Consider the following 19,984-nt stretch of genomic DNA (forward strand, 5'->3'; position numbering starts at 1 on the left):
AAAAGGAATACACAGTGATGGCTCAAAAGTCAGCATGATTCTGGGTGGAAATAAAAAGCCCTGCATCATCACCTTGGCTAACTGAGGGACACTGGGGAGCTCGGGCAAACCTGTGACCAAAATCCTGTCATAGATTGTCTTTGCTGGAGTCCTGAGAGAAGGATTGAGAGCATCAGATTCAGAAGTGATGAAAGAAATAAGTCTATATAAATGCAATCAGCATTAAAAAAAATTGCGTGTTGCATAATTGTGAATAGAAACTATCCCAAAGCTGCTATTACCTTAAAATGATGTGTAGATACTCCTGATCCTTTATTTCTTCATGCCGGAGGGACATGACGAGGTTGCCATGGTTGCTGGCCGTGCAGTAGAAGTCAAGGTGCTCCTGTGAAGTGAGGTGTTTCAGAGTCAGGCATAGAGATTGCACAGGGACAATTCTCAACTATTTAATCAAACTTCTCAGAATGTGCAGGACCTTTATCAAAAAATTACAAAGCAATGTATATATATATATATATATATATATCTACAGCGATCAGCCATAACATTGTGAGCAGTGACCGGTGAAGTGAATAAGACTGATGATCTCCTCATCATGGCACCTGTTAGTGGGTGGGATATATTAGGCAGCAAGTCAACATTTTGTCCTCAAAGTTGATGTTAGAAGCAGGAAAAATGGACAAGCGTAAGGATTTGAGAGAGTTTGACCAAATTGTGATGGCTAGACCACTGGATCAGAGCATCTCCAAAACTGCAGCTCTTGTGGGGTGTTCCCGGTCTGCAGTGGTCAGTATCTATCAAAAGTGGTCTAAGAAAGTAACAGTGGTGAACCAGCGACATGGTTTGATGAGCACAACAACCAGTTTGAGGTGTTGACTCGGCCTCCAAATTCCCCAGATCTCAATCCAATCCAGCATCTGTGAGATGTGCTGGACAAACAAGTCTGATACATGGAGGCCCCACCTTGCAAAAGGATTTACTTAAAGGATCTGCTGCTAACATCTTGGTGCCAGATACCACAGCACACAGCACAGGGATCTAGTGGAGTCCATGGCTTGTAGGGTCAGGGCTGTTTTGGCAGCAAAGGGGGCAGGTGGTCATAATGTTATGCCTGATCAGTATATGAATATATATATATATATATATATATATATATATATATATATATATATATATATATATATATATATCAGTATTGGATGGCAATAATTTGGTTTGCCTTATAACTTAGCTTTAAATAAATAAATAAATGTGGCACCTTTTAGCCAGTTGAAAATTTTTAAAGTCAGCAGGGAACTTGTTGCATAAAACTTAATTAAACTTGATAAAAAAAAATGACCAATTTTTACACTAGCTCACCCGTCTCACTGCCGATTATGTTTAGCTAAAGAAACCAAACATGGTGATTATGGTTAAGATGCGCAGTCCTAAATATTGAGTGCTAACAAGTCCTTAACAATTAAGTAATGGACAACATGTCATATTTGTTATTGCTCTTAATGACTGAGAAAATCCAAAAATAAATTGGAATAAACAGTTGTTCCCTCATCGGCTTCTTTTTTCTGTTTTATTTATTTGAATCTTTCATTTGCATATTTCAGAATTTCAATAATAATCTCTCCTGTTGATGAATATTTTCCCCCCAGATGCTTACTCTGCCCACAAAGTGCTTGCGGTAGGCTTGGATGCCGTAGTTACTCTCCAGTCGATATCCGAAGTCTCCCCCCGGGTTCGTTCCCTCTTCATCTTCCTCGTGAAACCAACTGCTTTCTCCAGAGTTTGGGGTGACGGCTGGAGTCTCGGGGTCTTCGATCCAATAACCTCCAAGCCGTGGAAGGATCACCTGAGGGTATGGTGGACCATCCCGAAGCACCTAATGCCCAGAAGACATATTTAAGGAAATGGCTGTGTGTGAAAAGCAAACAAACTGAGCTCTCTCTCTCTCTCTCTCTCTCTCTCACCTTTTCGATACTCGGTTGTTGAACAAAGTCATCCTAAAGGGAATAGAAATATGTGAAAAAGTCCTGTTCTTGCATACTTTCACATTTTCATTATCCATGCACACACAGAAGAATGCAAACACTAAAAATATGTAACTACACAGATGAGATGAATAGGACATTGACAATAACAATATTCCAAGCTGATAGAAAACCTGTACTTTACATTTCCGGTGGAAAACAGGAACACAATCATGCACATAACCAGAATGAGTACATGTCGAGGTAAAATGATATGAGAACAAAAACCAAATATCTTGAATATATTGAAGCTCACCTAATATTCCTCAGCAGGAGATTATACTAAAACAAACATCAGCATATTACGCCTGTTTTTAAAAACACCCTTTATTATAACCGTAAGATGTCTTTTTCTTCTGTTGGATAATTTTGCTTCTATGAAAATATTATCAGTGGTTGAAACTACTGTATATTCACATATATTCAAGATATTTTCACAAATATTTTTTCTTTTGCACTGAGGGAACACATCCTTGCTCAAGAGGAACACTTCAGGTCAGTAATTCATGTGGTATCAGGTGGAATTGTGAGAAATAACAGTAACTGTGCAATTCTAATAAGATCTGGCGATGTAAATAAACCTTGTGAAGATGAAAACTATAGCAAATGAGCATTTCTGGTCACATTTAATATAACTTAACGCACCGCATCTGTCACATTACGATCCGAGAGCGAGCAGTTAATATGCCATTAAATACAAACTGGTTCCCAGTGGTTGGATAATTTTCTTCTGTAATTTTGAGGCTTGCAGTGACTGAACTGTAATAAAACTAAACCTTCAGGTGTTTCAAAAACAGTCAAGCGGAAACTTGCTCGTTAGGAGACTTTTATGTAGGTGCTTTGCAACACTCTGTAACACAATATATGAGAAAACAAGATTAAGGTTAAGGTCTCTCAGACATTTCAGAACATTACATCTAACTATCAGCCATTTAAATGTGTGATGTGTTGTTTATTAATAAATGGAAGATATTGCAATAAAGTGATATTATAATCGTAACGATGCAAAATGCATTATGTTCAGATAACAGCAGTCTCTTGTGTGTTATTCCCTACACCTCAGGCGGTCAAGCATAACATCATGAGCAGTGCCAGGTGAGGTGAATAAGACTGATGATCTCCTCATCATGGCACCTGTTAGTGGGTGGGATATATCAGACAGCAAGTGAACATTTTGTCCTCAAAGTTGATGTGTTAGAAGCAGGAAAAATGGACAAGCGTAAGGATTTGAGCTTTGAGTTTGACCAAAAGGGCCAAATTGTGATGGCTAGACCACTGGATCAGAGCATCTCCAAAACTGCAGCTCTTGTGGGGTGTTCCTGGTCTGCAGTGGTCAGTATCTATTAAAAGTATTCTCTAAGTCCTGCAAGTTGTGAGGTGGCACAACTTGGTGCCAGCACACCTTTAGGGAGTCCATGCCTCAAATGGGTCAGGGCTGTATTGGCAACAAAAGTTGCCAACACAATATTAGGCAAGTGGTCATAATGTTATGCCTTATCGGTGTATATGGTGTATAAGGCTTGTACAAAATGTGTTGGCAGAATAATTGTTGATACGGTGAAGTTTCTTGTAAGGAGACATTTATTTAACATTTCTGGAAGGAGTCTTCACTGATTAGGTTCTGCCACAAGTTTTTTATGTGTTCTGGTACCAGAACCTGGATCTGGATCATCAATAACATGGACATGACAAAATGTGTTTTATTTTCTTTCTCTCATTAACCTTAGGCCTAAAAAAAAGGCCGATGTGGGACTAACCGTGTATCGTTGCAATAACATAAGCTCCTTAACATTAAAATCTAACTATGAATTATTAAAAAGCTCGATGTGTTGTTTATTAATAAATTAAATCAGTGTAGTGTAAAATGAATTGCAGACCATTAGGAAAATAATCCGCTTCAAATTGGTAATTGCACTTTTGCGGTTTTGCTTCACCTCAAGACACCACACCATTATTGATTCCGATAATAAAAGAACGTGTCATATGTCATTCCTTATTTATCTCGTGGAGCTCTTGAATCTCAGCTGGTCAGAAAGAGTTCCACGTGATCTAATATTAATAAACATCTGCGATACTTTAATGAAGCTGACGGCGCTTTCCACCATGGGATGTTCCACAAAATTTGTTCTTTAATAAATAAAACAATAGAATTGTTAGATATAGATGAATATATATAGTATTATAGCTAAAACAATCAGCTTTTTCTTTCATCACTTCATTGTTGATTCTTTTCCTTTAGCGGCGTGCCATGTTGTGTTCCATTCTTACATAAAACCCAGTGACACCACCACCTTTGACCTGAAGTGTAGCCTTGAGCTCATTATCTTTGCTCTGCAGACCTTAACACTCTGTGGGCTTGGCCTCATCTCATCCACCTCAGACACCTGCTAAGGGTCAAGGTCAAACGGTCATGACATCATCGACTAGTTGACATTTGCTCGTTTTTAAGTCACAGAATTTACTCTAGGGAGCATTTAATGATAGCATCATATATATATATATTCTTACCTCCATCTTTTCCAGGGAATCGAAAAATGTTGCAGACTGTGGGGGAAAAAATAAGATCAATTAATCATTGAGCCCAATAGACATTAATTAGTCTAATGACAGCTTGCTCTTATTTGGTTGACTTGGTCTGTGCCATTTACATTAAAATAATCTTAGAGATTAAAAATACTAGATATGAATGTAAATAAATGTTTTCCTGCATTATTATTATTATTATTATTATTATTATTATTATTATTATTATTATTATTTCTGTCTAACGTGGACAAAGCTACAGAGAGATTTTGGATGTCTGTGTTCAGTCAGCCATATTTTGTTGTTAGTGATATTCAAGAAACCTTTTCTCTTCCAAAACTGAAAGAAAAAAAAAATATATTTTTTTGTTTCTGGGTCTGGGGACAGTCTGAGTCATGGTCCACTGATCATGCAGGACACTATTTCTGCAACATCATAAGCTCTTTCTGCTGAATAAAAGACAAAGGAGGTGCTGTTTATTTCCTATAGGCCTTCTGCGCTAGTGGCATAGCCAATTTCTCCGTCCTCTCCCCGGGCCCTGGTCCTCACCATGCCAAGGAACAGTTAAAGAGACATACCAGCAAAATAAAAATGTTTTGAATATCTTATTTATCCTGATCTCTCAGCATCAGTGTTTTGACTGAATGGCAAAAAGTTCTACAGTTACACTATATTGCCAAAAGTTTTGGGACACCCCTCCAAATCATTGAGTTCAGGTGTTGTGTTTCAGGGGTTGGGCTCGGCCCCTTAGTTCCAGTGAAAGGAACTCTTAATGCTTCAGCTTCATACCAAGACATTTTGGACAATTTCATGCTCTTTGTGGGAACAGTTTGGGGATGACCCCTTCCTGTTCCAACATGACTGCACACCAGTGACCAAAGCAAGGTCCATAAAGACATGGATGAGTGAGTTTGGTGTGGAGGAACTTGACTGGCCTGCACAGAGTCCTGACCTCAACCCCATAGAACACCTTTGGGATGAATTAGAGCAGAGACTGTGAGCCAGACCTTCTCGTCATCACAACATCAGTGCCTGACCTCACAAATGTGCTTCAAAAATCCCCATTAACACACTCCTAAACCTTGTGGAAATCCTGACCAGAAGAGTTGAAGCTGTTATAGCTGCAAAGGTACAACTCCATATTACATTCATGTGCATTCATGTGCAGACGTCCCAGTTTTTGTCTGGCTTGCAGTCTCCGCTCTAATTCATCTCATCATGCAGACAGTCAGTACTGACATAATGCTTCTGGAGGTTGTTGAATTTAGGAGGGGAAAAATGATGTACGAGTTTTCTTTTTTATTTCTTCTTCTTTATTGCAGATACGATCTGGTCTGGTAAATACCAAAAAGTAAATAAGGATTTCAGGGTGTATTCAGATTCCTAGACTCTTAATAAATATTTAATAAAAAGTCTTAAGGCAGATTTGAGAGAGATGTGAAGATGGGATTATTATGCATCTGTCAAAGATTCTATATAATAAAAACAACAAACAATTGTCATTCCACAGAATGGATGTTTGGGTGCAAACGTCACTGAAATTCGGACATGTGATGTTGACATGATGTAAAAGTAAATGCTTTTCTGTTGCACTGGTCAGCGTCTATCACTTTAGATACAAGAAGCCTTTTGCACTAGCCTGCACCCCGTGTTGTTTAGTACTGCAGATTATCTTCCACATCCATATAAATCATTAGTATTGTAAATACGGTTATTGTTCATGCTGGGAAATCTCTTTCTTCAGCACTGTGAGCGATGAGTTGTACAACACATACATTGCTGGTTAGATTTTTTTGTTTGTCTTTCTGGTTTATTATGATATCTGCATACACCTTAGGAAACTCTAAATGCTTATTCGCAATTTTTAATAGCAGCAACAAAGTCGGGTCTAGTAAAGCCCAGAACGTAGAATAAATTTTATTAAGTGAATTATTGTAGACTTGGCTGTGATGCTGCAGCACCTTTCAAGAAATACTGCAAAGCAAGAAAAAGTGTAAGGTTTCCAGTCTGTAAATTTATCTCCAGCTTCTTTGCAGAAACTTTGCCGTATCCCTGAGTCAGATGATACTAAGAGACTTATCTTACCTTCAAGGCAGCAGGAGCAGTTCTTGGTGGAGATGGAGGGCAGTCTGCCAGGGGAAGACTTGAGATGGTCAGCATCTCCTGCTTCCTGTAATATAACATTGTCAGGTATGAATCATTACAATGATATACCAACGGCAAAATCAAGCATTTGCTTCGAAACTACTTCTAGTTTTATGATCGCTTCAGAATTTTCGACCATAACCCTGTACGAACGTCCGGCCTTTCGCGCTCTCACACTTGACCTAGAATGAGTTCATCCATCGAACGTCATCCGTTCTCCATACAGAACTTGTTAGAGTTAAAACCACCACCAACAACAACAACAACAACAACTCCCAGTCTGCTTCGCATTCACTTTTCCTCAGCTTTGCATTTTTTTTAGCACGGAACATGGTATGGAATAAGATAGAAAGTGTGTGTGTGAGAAAGAGACAAAGATGAACATGCCTAAAAATACCCACCCAATAATTCATACACTCTCTGTAGAACTTAAGAATAGATTCCAAGGATCCATCATCGGACATGTCTCTGGTTCCTATTAAGGGGAGCCGGTGCCATATCATCCATTATACTTAATATAGAGGCCTCAGACATTATGGCTGAATTTTTTATTTTTTAGGAATTGCAAACAGTGGCATACGAGAACGCGAAGTATTCTGACACGACAAATCCTTAAGCTGTAAGGAATAAGGAATATAAACAACTTCATTATGATAAAAATGTCAAAGCAGAAGACTATATCACAAGATCTCAGCTTTCAGTTGCTTAATTTTAACAGCTAGACCACCTAAGCCAGTAATTCACCTTTAAAATTGATCCTTGCTGTGTCATAATCCCTAATCTTTCATGCCCCAGAAAGATACAGATTAGGGGGTTGAATCTGGTTTGACATTTTTATCGCTTCCAAATCCAGGCTGTTGCTGAGGTAACAAATGATTTCCAAACCAGCTCATCACTTTTGCATATAGACTTGGGCCAGTGTGATCACTTTAGGGTTCACTTTATTCACAACAGCATGTACACTATATTTCATAATATGCCTTCAAAATAAAAACTTAACAAACCCTTCTAATACTTATAATACTAGAATTATTTAATTATAGATATTAATCAGCATCACATCCCTCCCTATTCACACACAAATCAAGTCACACGGTAGTTATTTTAAAGCTAATATATTATAGTTTTAAATTAAATAATACTTTTTTACTCTGATGTTTCTGGAGAAATTGTAAATAGGCACAGAGAAGTGTTACATTTATTAAAAAATATAGTGTATAAATAAGTAAATTAGAAACACAGCTTTCCTTTGGTGAACCCTGTGCTGCACGGGCTTTATTCACATAGTGGTATCTGATTGGTGGTTATATCTTATGAATAATAATAATACTAAGGAAAAGAAGAAGAAGAAGAAGAAGAAGAAGAAGAGGAAAAAATATAAAGCAATAAAATATTAATACTTTGATCAGGGTGTGTACTCGGGACATCTAATCATTAAAAACATGGATATGACTTTGGTCTTTTTTTAATGCCTATTTTTAGATTTTGGTGAAATGACCTTATGTATTTCTGACTACAGAACAGCCCACCGTTCAATTTGTTCTCAACCTAAGATGCTGGCATTAGTTCAGACTTTATTAAAAACTAGTTATGGAACAAACATGCCCCTGGCATAAGTGATATTAAAATTTTATTTGGACTTTTTTATCAATCAGTCATTAACTGAGAGGCGATAATCAACACGCAAGGGACTGAAGGAATCGATAAATGTATATGGATAGTGAAAGAAGTGAGAGGAAAAAATGACAAAATAAACAAAAGGTAAAAGTGCAGACCCAGCACCGAATGACGTTCAGGAACACATCAATGTAAACTCAGACCTGGATAAACCGAGCCCTTCGGGACTTTAAGGTGAGGAGCAGAATGTTATTATATCACGTTTGTGTACGTTTCACCACTATGAAGCAACGTCTCAATGCAGGCAAGCGAAGGAAGAACTCGTCCTCTACAGTAGTAATCATTTATCTCTGACTGTTCTCACCTGAGCAGGAATAGACATGAATGCATATACACACACACACACACACACACACGCTCACCCACCGCTGGCTGCCTTTGCTTCTGAGTCTCTCTCTTTCTCGCTGTTTGCGTGAGCGGTGCAGGAGTCCGATGAGAGCCACGGCTGCACGTATCCCTGCTCTCCTGCAGCGCATCCTGGATCGGAGCTCAGACATACCTCCGTCTCCTAGTCACAGACTCACACCTGGATTCAGTCTGCCTACATTACAGTGGCACTGAGCTCCAGCCCACGCTATTCCACTGTATCCTGAGAGTGAGTGTCTTTGTGTATGAGCATCCTTCATCATCTGTCTGTCTGTCTCTCGCTCTCTCTCCCTCTCTCACTCATTTTGTGTCTGTCTTACTCGCGCTGCTACACCAGCCCTCCCTCCCTTTCAGCCGGCATTTCACTGCATCTCTCTCTCTCTCTCTTTCTCCTCAGCTCATTAACCTCTGTGAGTCTCTCTTTATATGGAGCATGTCTCTGTACTGTGTCCATGTGTTACATGTTACTCAGATCCTCTCACACCTTTTGTCTCTCCCGCCTTGTAGGCTAATCCTTATCCCTTCTGTCTCTTTTTACAGAACGAGGACAGATCGTACCAATTCACATCCATATTCTCCTGTGGATTTTCTGATTACACTGGGTGTCTAAGACTCTAGTTTTCTGCTCTCTAACAAATACAAGCTCCCCTCCATTCCCTGGATGACAATTTAATAGCACACTCCGAGACCCTGGACTGTTTAATTGCCATATTCGACTATTGTAAATGTGTACATGTATTTTCAGCAAGCATGTGACCTAACTGGTGACAACAGGCGCAAATGAAGATTGCTATAAACTGTCTTATATTTGCCTTAGCCATGATGAAGGTCTCTGGATATGAAATTATTCCCGAAGCTTAGACAAATTATGACTGGAAGGGGTAAGATTCATGACTTTCACTGGTAGCACATAAAGGCTGCCGCCAATCTGGGAAAGCATGTTAAATAGAAGAGCACTAATTGAAATTTTCACTATAGATATCAGGCATCAAATGCCCATGGTTGTCATCATTAAGGTTCACAAACTCTTAAACAGCTGGGTCACTTAGAAACCCATCTTTCACATTTTTAAGCATTTATGAGAAGCACTAATTAACAAGACGCTAGGTCCGACGGTGTGATTTATAGCACTTCAATGCACATACAATTCCGTCAGCACCATCCATCCATTTTCCCGTCATTCTTCTCTGTGGAAAGAATAAAAACTCCCTGACATGACATGAAGAAGAGCCTTGAAAGAGAAAGACTTTTGTCTTCTGGATGAAACCAGATAGCGGCATTGTGCAAATCATAAGAATATGCAATGCAAACAAAACATGTGCCTATTGTGAATGGGTACTGGATGATTCCACGATTCCCGTTGGAATTCCTAGGTACAGATCTGCATTGTCCAGCTGAGATTATCCACTAAAGTAAGGGTGAGTTGCAAATCTTTTGCTGAAACCCACCACAGGAGCAGAAGGTGAGTCACAAATGCAGAGAGCTCCTAAAAGAAGTAGAGCTTCAGGATAAAAGCTGATTTTAGATGGTGTTATCTGATGAGCTGGGAGAGAGAAATACTTTTAAAGGATATCATTTGCAAAAGAATGCCTAACTTGGGTGAATGGCTATCACTGCAAGTCACATGGCTTTGATTGAGTCTTTATCCCACATAGAAGAATGGTCAATAATGAGATGCTGGCAGCATGCAAATGTGCTCTGTCCCTGTGAATCTAGCTTCCACACAGCACCTTGCAATTGCCAATACTTATTCAGGAGGAGATGATAATGTGTTCACTGTAAAAATGAGCTTTCCTTTCTAACACATGAAATGAATCTGGCATGCATACATACAGTGTGTGCAGTGATATTAAATTACAAGCAGAGGTGAAAGGCAACTAGTTTGACCCTGGATGTAAAGAGCATGTGGGGCTTCGGGAGACGTGTTAACACTTTCATTTACAGAGAAATCGTAAAAACACGTAAAAACGGGTGTTATGCTCTAAGCAGGTGAAGCACATGCTCTCATTAGGAGGTGCATATGAAAACACGAAACTGTCGAGATAACCATGCCAACGTTCCCTCAGAAGCTGCAGTCCACAAATGCTGTTCATTTATTTTCTCTATTGAAAAATACATTTGATGACATGTCATGACTCAAGTAATAATTTGGTTTAGACCGGGCTCAGTTTGGATTTGTATCTGAATACTGAAATGGAGCACTAAACAGATACAGGTATTGAATTACAATATAATGGTATGTTAGGGACCATCTCTTGCCTCTTCCTCACTGTTATCTCTCTCTTCACCTGAGCTACCAAACCATGACAGTCTGAGCAAACCCCACTAAAGATATTAGACATACAGTATATAACATTAAAATATACACCGATCAGCCATAACATTATGACCACTGACAGGTGAATAACACTGATGATCTCCTCATCAGGATGGCACATGGCACCAGGATGCACTATGGGAAGAAGGAGAGCTGGCAGAGGCAGTGTCATGCTCTGGTTAATGTTCTGCTGGGAAACCTTGGGTCCTGCCATCCATCTGGATGTTCCTTTGACACGTACCACCTACCTAAGCATTGTTGCAGACTATGTACACCCTTTCATGGAAACGGTATTCCCTGAGGGCTGTGGCCTCTTTCAGCAGGATAATGCTCCGTGCCACAAAGCAGAAATGGTTCAGGAATGGTTTGATGACCGCTACAACCAGTTTGAGGTGTTGACTCTGCCTCCAAATTCCCCAGATCTCAATCCAATCCAGCGTCTGTGGGATGTGCTGAACAAACAAGTCCGATCCAGGGAGGCCTCACCTCACAACTTACAGGGCTTAAAGGATCTGCTGCTAACATCTTGGTGCCAGATACCACAGCACACCTTCAGGAATCTAGTGGAGGGCTGTTTTGGCAGCAAAAGGGGGAGCAATACAATATTAGGCAGGTGGTCATAATGTTATGCCTGACTGGTGTATACCTATGTTAATTAACACAGCAACATTACATACTGGATGAAATACTGGATGATTTTACATAACGAACTATATGCAGGAAATAATATATTTCAGTGGTAGTCGTCCTTGTAGATGAGACTTCTATTTCAGTAAAGCAGACAGCGAGAGCGCAATAGACACCTGTTGTCTGCAGGGTGATGGAAAAGTCAAAGAGAAATCGATGGCTGTGAAGGCTGGAGGTTAAATGCAGTGTATGGCGCTGTATAGACTCAGAGTGCTTCATTAAGACCATTCATTCCAGCAGACAGGCAAAGAGAGGCAGAAACTCTCGCACCATGATAAGCGCTCACAGCTGATGAGATGGGAGACATGCTCAGGGACAGGTGTTTAGTGAGCAGGGCCATGAGTGACAGCTCTACACACACACACACAGCTTCAACACACCATGGCATAGGTTCTAATTAAATTCCCTCAATGGTTTTGATCATTAACATATACACATATACTCATTTTTTTAGGTAGGTATACCTCATTAATCCTCATTCAGCCAATCACGTGGTAGCAGCACAATGCATCTAATCATGTCAATACAGCCAACAGATTCAGTTAATGCTCAGGTCAAACACCAGAATGGCTGAAAATGTGATTGCAGTGATGGCATGATTGTTGGTGCCAGATGGGCTAGTGTGAGTATTTTAGAACCTGCTGATATTTTGGGATTTTCATAAGCAAAGGTCTACTCACTGGAAACACCTTGTTTAACAAAGAGTTTGAGCTGACAGGAAGGCTCAAATAATCACTCTTTACATCTGTGATGAGCAGAAAAACATCTCTAAAGGCATAACACACCAAACTGTGAAGCAGATGGGCTAAAATGGCAGAATATCACATTCTCTCTAATACTTCTGGGCTGTAAATATGAATCTCAGGCTACAGCGGTCACCAAGACTGGACAGTTGAACAGTGGAAAAACATTGCCTAGTCTTTTTCCAATCTTTAACTGTCTACTTTCTAAGAACCTGGTATGTATGGTATATAAGGTATATACTGTCTGAAGCTTCTGAGACAGTTCCCTTCCAGACCATCATAGTTTGCTGTACTGTAATTACTGTTATTTCCCACATGAGCTGTGCCACGCCCTTCCCATTGTCCTGCTTTCCCGCCATCTCACCTGTTCCCTGTTGAACCTAATGTTTTGCCCTATATATATATAAATATCAGTCTGTTTTGTCAGTCATCGTCATTGTTTGGTTCTTTATGTTGTAATTATGTTTGTTTTCCATGTTATGTTATTTTTAAGTTTGTAATTAAAGTCACACTTTTCCTGATCCTGCATCTGGGACTAATTCACTGTCACCGGGTGATCGAGATTACTGCAGCGATCCGGGTTCGATCCCCGCTTCAAGTGGCAATTCCACAAATTCATGACATATACATATACGATATATGGATTTATTTATTTCTGGCACAAGACAGAAATACACCCAGGATAAGATTGCTGGAATACGCATGTTCCCTGACAGGAATCTGCAGAAGGGACACCAATTATTCTTGACACCAGACATGTGAGGACACAGAGACAGGTTTATCTTCCAGCCTTTCCAGCCTGACAAAAATGCCTCCTTTGATGCATGTGGCGCAGTATTAGGTGGTGTGCTCAGTAGGGAAGCTGCAATGTCTGCCCTTGCCCCATCACCGCTCATGTCTTCCTCTTTCTTTTCTCTGCAGAGCCTTTCATTTGTGCCCAGTGCAAATGAAACAGTGCTGACCTACAGTCTGTCCTGTTTTTTCTTTTCTCTGCCATCCTGTGCCCATTGCTGTTATTCACCTGTTCTCTCCCTGACCTTTCACAGCGTATGATTGTCTCTCTTTCTCTGAGCTTTCACTGGGTTAGAGGCCGACAGTTAGCAACACATTTAGATACATAATGGATAATGTCAGTAGCCTCGCAGCTTTCTCCACCTCCACCGTCCTGCAGTCATCAAGGCAGAAATGCTGCATTTTACGAGCCAAAATGTCATTGTTTCCAGAAATAATTTTGCATTGAACTGCAGGAAAAAAGGCCAAAACCTGATAGAGAGAGAGAGAGAGACACACAGAATAACGCAGAGGCAGATTGATAGAGAGACAGAAAGAGAGACAGACAGACACACAGCAAGACACAGAGACTGATAGACAGACACACAGACACATTGAGACACAGAGAAAGACAGATAGAGAGACAGATTAAATGATTTGGAGGGGTGTCCCAAAACCTTTGGCAATATAGTGTATGTAGACTTATCTTTTCTTGTGCACATGCATTTGAATAATCAGGATGTTGGACATTAAGAGCTGGACATTAAACCCCTTTTTCACCAGGACCATAAATCACCATTTATTCTCCAATTAAATTTTTGAGTCAATATGTGTAAAGGTGCCAATATTTCTGCACTTGGGTGTAAGTCAACAGTAGTTACCATTAATCAATATCTATACAGTTCCATTCTTGCCTGTTTGTGTAGATATGCAAGAGCAACGAGTCTGATGAGCATTTGTCTCAGAGGAAGCCCTACATTTCTATTTTCTAATTGAGCCAAATTAGCTTGTTTTCAGTGAGCTAATTATAATTTAAATGTACTCTTTATCACACCATCAAGGACAATCAATAAATTCCAATGTTGTTTGTTCTTGCCTTCCATCACAGCGACTTGACTGGACCTGAAAACAATGTGTACTTTTAATTAAACATAATTTTAGTTCATGCTTAGCTGTTTCTCTAGGGCTACTAGCAAACTGAAAACTAGCTCTTCAGGGTTTCAAAGGATGATTCAATAAAATCTAATCCTCTCAAACCTCCAGATAGTACAAATACACTGGTCAGACATAACATTATGACCACTGCCAGGTGAAGTGAATAAGACTGAGTATCTCCTCATCATGGCACCTGTTAGTGGGTGGGATATATTAGGCAGCAAGTCAACATTTTGTCCTCCAAGTTGATGTTAGAAGCAGGAAAAATGGACAAGCGTAAGGATTTGAGCGAGTTTGACCAAAAGGGCAAAATTGTGATGGCTAGACCACTGGATCAGAGCGTCTCCAAAACTGCAGCTCTTGTGGGGTGTTCCCGGTCTGCAGTGGTCAGTATCTATCAAAAGTATTCTCTAAGTCCTGTAAGTTGTGAGGTGGCACCTCCACAAAGCAAAAATGGTACAAGAATGGTTTGATGAGCACAACAACCAGTCTGAGGTGTTGACTTGGCCTCCAAATTCCACTTACTTCAACTTCAGCTTACAGGACTTAAAGGATCTGCTGCTAACATCTTGGTGCCAGGCAGGTGGTCATAATGTTATGCCTGATCGGTGTAGATCTACTGTAGATTTACATTCCTCACATGAGTAAATATTAGTTTTAAATTTGTTGCATATATATATATATATATATATATATATATATATATATATATATATATATATATATATATCTAATAAGCTGGGAATCAAATTGTTAATAAATGCAAATCCAAATCACAAAGCTCAAATAAGAACGAAATGGCATAAAGCTGTGAAGAAATAAGAATAATATGAAAATAAATATTATTAATAAGCATAACTATTCAGTAAAACACACACAAAGGAATAGTAGGCTCTTCCTACGTTATTTTTAGGATCTCCACGATCCTTTTTTAATAATCTCTGTGATTATGAAAGGAGTGTAAATCATACGCTGGCTGGCAGCAGCTCTCTAAAAATACAAGCATACCGTGGTCAGTGTGTGTGAATGTAGGTCCCTCTACTGGTAAACTGCTGGTAGGTCTTTTTTCTCTTCTCCATTACAGCATGTATAATAGATAAATGGTTTTAAGTGGCGCATCTTCACGTGTGCACTAGCGTTCGATTATTCAGGATTGTGGACATTACAAAGATGGAAATAAAAGGGATCTAAACAATAAACCACTTCAAAGCTGAGATACAGGATCCTTCTTTTTTTCAGCAGGACAACAACTCTGTCCAAGCCTAAATATAACTTAGAATGGAAACCACTAAGGTATGTACCTATGTATATCAAGGGGAAGGTGTACAAGACAGTGGTGAGACCGGCCTTGATTATTATTATTAGTAGTAGTAGTATTATTACTGTAGTGGGTGTTGTTGTACCCTGGTAGTATCTTTAGTTACATTTTTAACACATTTTTATGAACTCGAATTTCTTGTCAAAAAAGACAACTCAATTAACAGCCCAACCCGAAATAATCACATTTCACACCAGCCAGCTAAAAACAACAAATGTGGCGCATCTTGCGTAAGCAAAAGTTCTACGTCAATTTCAATTCCCTGCTCGGTTTCATAGCAGCGAGAAGAGAAAGTGCTCAGTGTACAGTTGTGTGAACTCAGCAGGCAGCATTAGGCAACCTCAACGCTCACTTTAAACCTCTGGTCTGCACTGAGAGGTGCAATGGAAAAAAAAACAGAAAACGAAAGAGTTAAATATCTACTGTGGTTTGCACAAATTGTGCAAGTTATCTGTTACTGTTGCACAGTGGAAGTTTCCAAAAACATAAAAAATCCTGTGTACACAATGTCTGTAGGTGATCGCTGTCTACAAAGCCAGGTTATAACCCATGATATGAGCAAACATTTTATTTACTTTCCACAACTGCTTGGAAAATATATGTTTGTTGTGATATATTTTAGGACCTCCATTTCTTGAAAGTTGAGTTGAATAAGAGCCTCATAGCCTCCAGTGCAAAATGAAACAGCAAACACGCCCCAGATAATTGTTTTTGGCTTTATTTTATGCTAAATTTTGGCAAAAGAAAGAAGAAAAGAAAACACAATCCTATTGTAAAAGGCTGATTCTTTTCCCAGCATTTAAAACTGGTTGTGTAACACTTTTCTGCCTGACTGAGCACCTTCGACTTCAGGCTACACATCTATTTTTTATCAGATGAAGGCACTACTACCGGTCCACTGTAGAGGAGAGAGAGAGAAAGAGAGAGAGAAATGATGATATAGTATAGAGAGTGAAAGAGCATTAAGGGATGAGGGATGGAGTGGAAGAGAAGCTGTCAGTGCTGAGGTGCAAAAGAAAAAATGCATGCAAACCGGAGTAAAGGGATGAGGAAAGCTCTAGAGAAATACGGATGTAAGAATGTACACAGATTCAGGCATATCATTATGACCACCTGCCTAATATTGTCTTGGTCCCTGCCAAAACAGCCCTGACCCGTCCTGCACTGTGTATTCTGACCCCTTTCTATCAGAACCAGCATTAACTTCTTCAGCAATTTGAGCAACAGTAGCTCGTCTGTTGGATCGGATCACACGGGCCAGCCTTCTCTCCCCACGTGCATCAATGACCCTTGGACCACTTTTGATAGATACTGACCACTGCAGACCGGGAACACCCCACAAGAGCTGCAGTTTTGGAGATGCTCTGATCCAGTGGTCTAGCCATCACAATTTGGCCATTTTGGTCAAACTCGCTCAAATCCTTACGCTTGTCCATTTTTCCTGCCTCTAACACATCAACTTTGAGGACAAAATGTTCACTTGCTGCCTAATATATCCCACCTACTAACAGGTGCCATGATGAGGAGATCATCAGTCTTATTCAGACGCCACATTTGTTGTTTTTAGCTGGCTGGTGTGAAATGTCATTATTTCGGGTTGGGCTGTCTTATCAGTCTTATCAGGCTTGCTCACTTGGGATAACATCTAGGACTGTCTATCTGTTTGTCTGTTTATATGTTTGTTGTTTTCCTATGTCGTTTCTCATGTAAAGCTGCTTTGAGACAATGCTCTTTGTTAAAAGCGCTATACAAATAAAACGGAATTGAATTGAATTGAAAATTGAATTATTCACTTCACCTCTCAGTGTTCATAATGTTATGACTGATCGGTGTACATAAACTTTAAATTGGTGATAAACATCGATTCAAAGCCTATAAGAAATCCAGAAATCAAACCTGCAGAGATTCTACAGATTTACAGGCAGAAGAAGGGTGATTATTTATTTTTAAAAAAGAAGAACTTGGTATAAACCGCCTTCTTGTTTTATACTAAAATATTCTAAAACCTTAGAAACACTTCGCTCTTTGAATGCTTTTAAAGGTCTTTTACAAACTGCCCTAAAGGAAACATGTTACTGTTTAATATCATTCTTGACCTGAGGTGAAATGCATTGCTGGGACGGCTTTTTCCCATTTTTTTTTGCTCTTTCTCCTGTGCTGTTTTATATATTGTATATGTTTTTAAGTGTGAAATTGTTCCTTTATGCAAAACTGTCCTTACATCAAGAAGAGATCTTGTATCTTAATAGAACTTTCCAGGCTAAATAAATAAAGGATAGGTAAAAAAAAAGGGTACTGCTAACACCTTGAGGTTGATAATTTTCTTAAAAAAGGTCGTTTTGAATTCCTCCCTGTCCCAAATCCACCCCAATTTGCAGCTCTTCTCTATCATATGATTATGAGCTTACACACCCCTACACACACTTACACACACTTCCTCCAAGACATGAAACCCTGTTTTTTTTTTTCAAACTGCTGTCTGCCCTCTTCCACATACCATCCATGAGCTCACAGACGTCCATAAACGGCTAGCGCCCCTGTGATCGACAAAAAAGAGAGAGTACACCGTTCCTCCCATCCAGAGAGTAGAGCCAGATTTCGCTCCATAATCTCCTGGCCACAGAAGGCTGTGGAATTGTCAGGATCTGATTCTCGTGATCTCCTGATGATAGGTCTGAAGATCTGTTTTTGTTACGGAACTATTTCTATTCCGAATGCTAACAATCATCAGCTCAAAGGAACACTCATACACAAAAAACACTCATTTGTCATTTGCAGGCGTTTGCAAAGGAGCAACAGCATGCGATGTTTAGTCTTGCTAACAAATCTTGCTAACAGCTGTTTTTGAGGAAAAAACATTGCTGAAGTATGCGTTCATGAATTGTTTAGTCATTTTAGGTATTTACACTTTGTTTCCAGAGACAATAATGTGTGGTTGTGTGTTACCAATGTCATCTCAGCAGATCACAACCTGTGACTGCATAGATACCACAAAACCTTGGGGAAGGTGTAAGTAACAGGAATTACTTTTAACTGTATCGGAGTGTATTGTCGATAAAAATGGGATAAAAATGCAGAATAAATGTCAGCTATGTGACAACACTTCCTCCTCATTGTTAGAATAAAACAGCTGTGTATTAGTCACATATCTTAAACATCTGTTGATTGCCCCTACAGTCTGCCCTGAGTACATCCATTATAAGAGAATTCTGGTCTTTTCTCAGTACAGGGACACATGTCAAACATTTTTGTTCACCAAAATCACATGGAAAATTTTCAGTCAATAAAAATAAAGCTCTATTGATTTGAACAAGCAAAAAATATTTATCATCCAGAGGCATGGAGTTTTCTACACATGCCTACCGGAGTGATGCTCATCTCTCTCGTCTCTCAGGAGCTACATGCACTAATCCTGTTGAATTCTTTCAGCAACACTGTACGCAACAAGTACACCTTTGTATTTTGTTTTAGATAGAAATGAATAAAATTTGATATAAATGAGTGGGTAAAAAGTCCTTGGTGTGTACACACAACCGTCTCGAAAGTCCTCTTAGCTATTAGCAAAAGCATCCCAAGCCTTAATCATTCTGAGATTAAAACTGACACAGCAAAGGCTGTATATATATATATATATATATATTCGCTTCATTATATTCACACACACACAGAGTTCATATGCATGCTAAACTCACCACAGTTTGCGTGGCATGTTCACTGTGCTGTGTCTGGTCTAGTTACTCAATCTCCAGCTTTCACTCTCAGGAAGGAACGAGAGATACGCTCGCGATGGCTACTTATTACACTGTCCTAGGATGAATATGAAGCACTTCACTTTGTTGTTTCTGTAAGGGGCGGGAGGAGAGAGAGAGAGAGAAAGAGAGAGAGAGCAGGAGAGAAGAAGTGGCAAGCGACTGATGTCCTCACAAAAACCTAGTGAGCTCTATCCGCCTGCTCTGTAGAGACTGGTTTGATAAATAACGCACTCGGATAGACAGGAAGTCTGTGGAAAAAAGGTAGGAACTCATTACCGTGGATGATGTTAACAGGATGCGTAAAATACACATGGAAATATCCGTACAGTGGGGAGAGTTGATATTTGACATACTTCAATAAATCATGAACAGAGATAATGTTTAAAAGCACACTTCTACATGTTGGTCATTTCATGATCGGAGTGCCATTTGTGTCCAACTTCTATTACATTTACTTACTCTATTATGTAGGTAAAGGTATTCATTTATTAAATTCCTATGTGCATATT

General features: G+C 39.5%; 2 protein-coding genes across 8 annotated transcripts in view; one reads left to right on the forward strand and one right to left on the reverse strand.

The window, feature by feature from the left end:
- The window catches only part of rap1gap2b (RAP1 GTPase activating protein 2b), a 43,884-nt gene that overhangs the window by 11,779 nt on the left and 12,121 nt on the right, over positions 1-19,984 (reverse strand). The window contains exons 1-8 of one of the 7 annotated variants that reach the window (XM_058415503.1): positions 19,416-19,563; positions 6,630-6,714; positions 4,530-4,565; positions 4,361-4,408; positions 1,962-1,994; positions 1,655-1,873; positions 282-385; positions 73-151 (exon numbers count right to left, since the gene is read on the reverse strand). In XM_058415503.1, the coding sequence (XP_058271486.1) occupies positions 73-151; positions 282-385; positions 1,655-1,873; positions 1,962-1,994; positions 4,361-4,408; positions 4,530-4,565; positions 6,630-6,714; positions 19,416-19,432 (621 nt within the window). In that variant the 5' untranslated portion in view covers positions 19,433-19,563. Of the gene's footprint in view, positions 1-72; positions 152-281; positions 386-1,654; positions 1,874-1,961; positions 1,995-4,360; positions 4,409-4,529; positions 4,566-6,629; positions 6,715-8,732; positions 9,143-19,415; positions 19,564-19,984 lie in introns of those variants that run through there. The other 6 variants (XM_058415499.1, XM_058415505.1, XM_058415501.1 and 3 more) reach the window with 6 other exon arrangements.
- The window catches only part of st6gal1 (ST6 beta-galactosamide alpha-2,6-sialyltranferase 1), a 36,325-nt gene continuing 35,947 nt past the window's right edge, over positions 19,607-19,984 (forward strand). Inside the window, exon 1 of the mRNA XM_058415513.1 lies at positions 19,607-19,736. The gene's annotated coding sequence lies outside the window, so the exon portion shown is untranslated. The remainder of the gene's footprint in view (positions 19,737-19,984) is intronic.

This window comes from Hemibagrus wyckioides, linkage group LG18 (genome assembly GCF_019097595.1).
Source record: "Hemibagrus wyckioides isolate EC202008001 linkage group LG18, SWU_Hwy_1.0, whole genome shotgun sequence".
NCBI classification, from domain to species: domain Eukaryota; kingdom Metazoa; phylum Chordata; class Actinopteri; order Siluriformes; family Bagridae; genus Hemibagrus; species Hemibagrus wyckioides.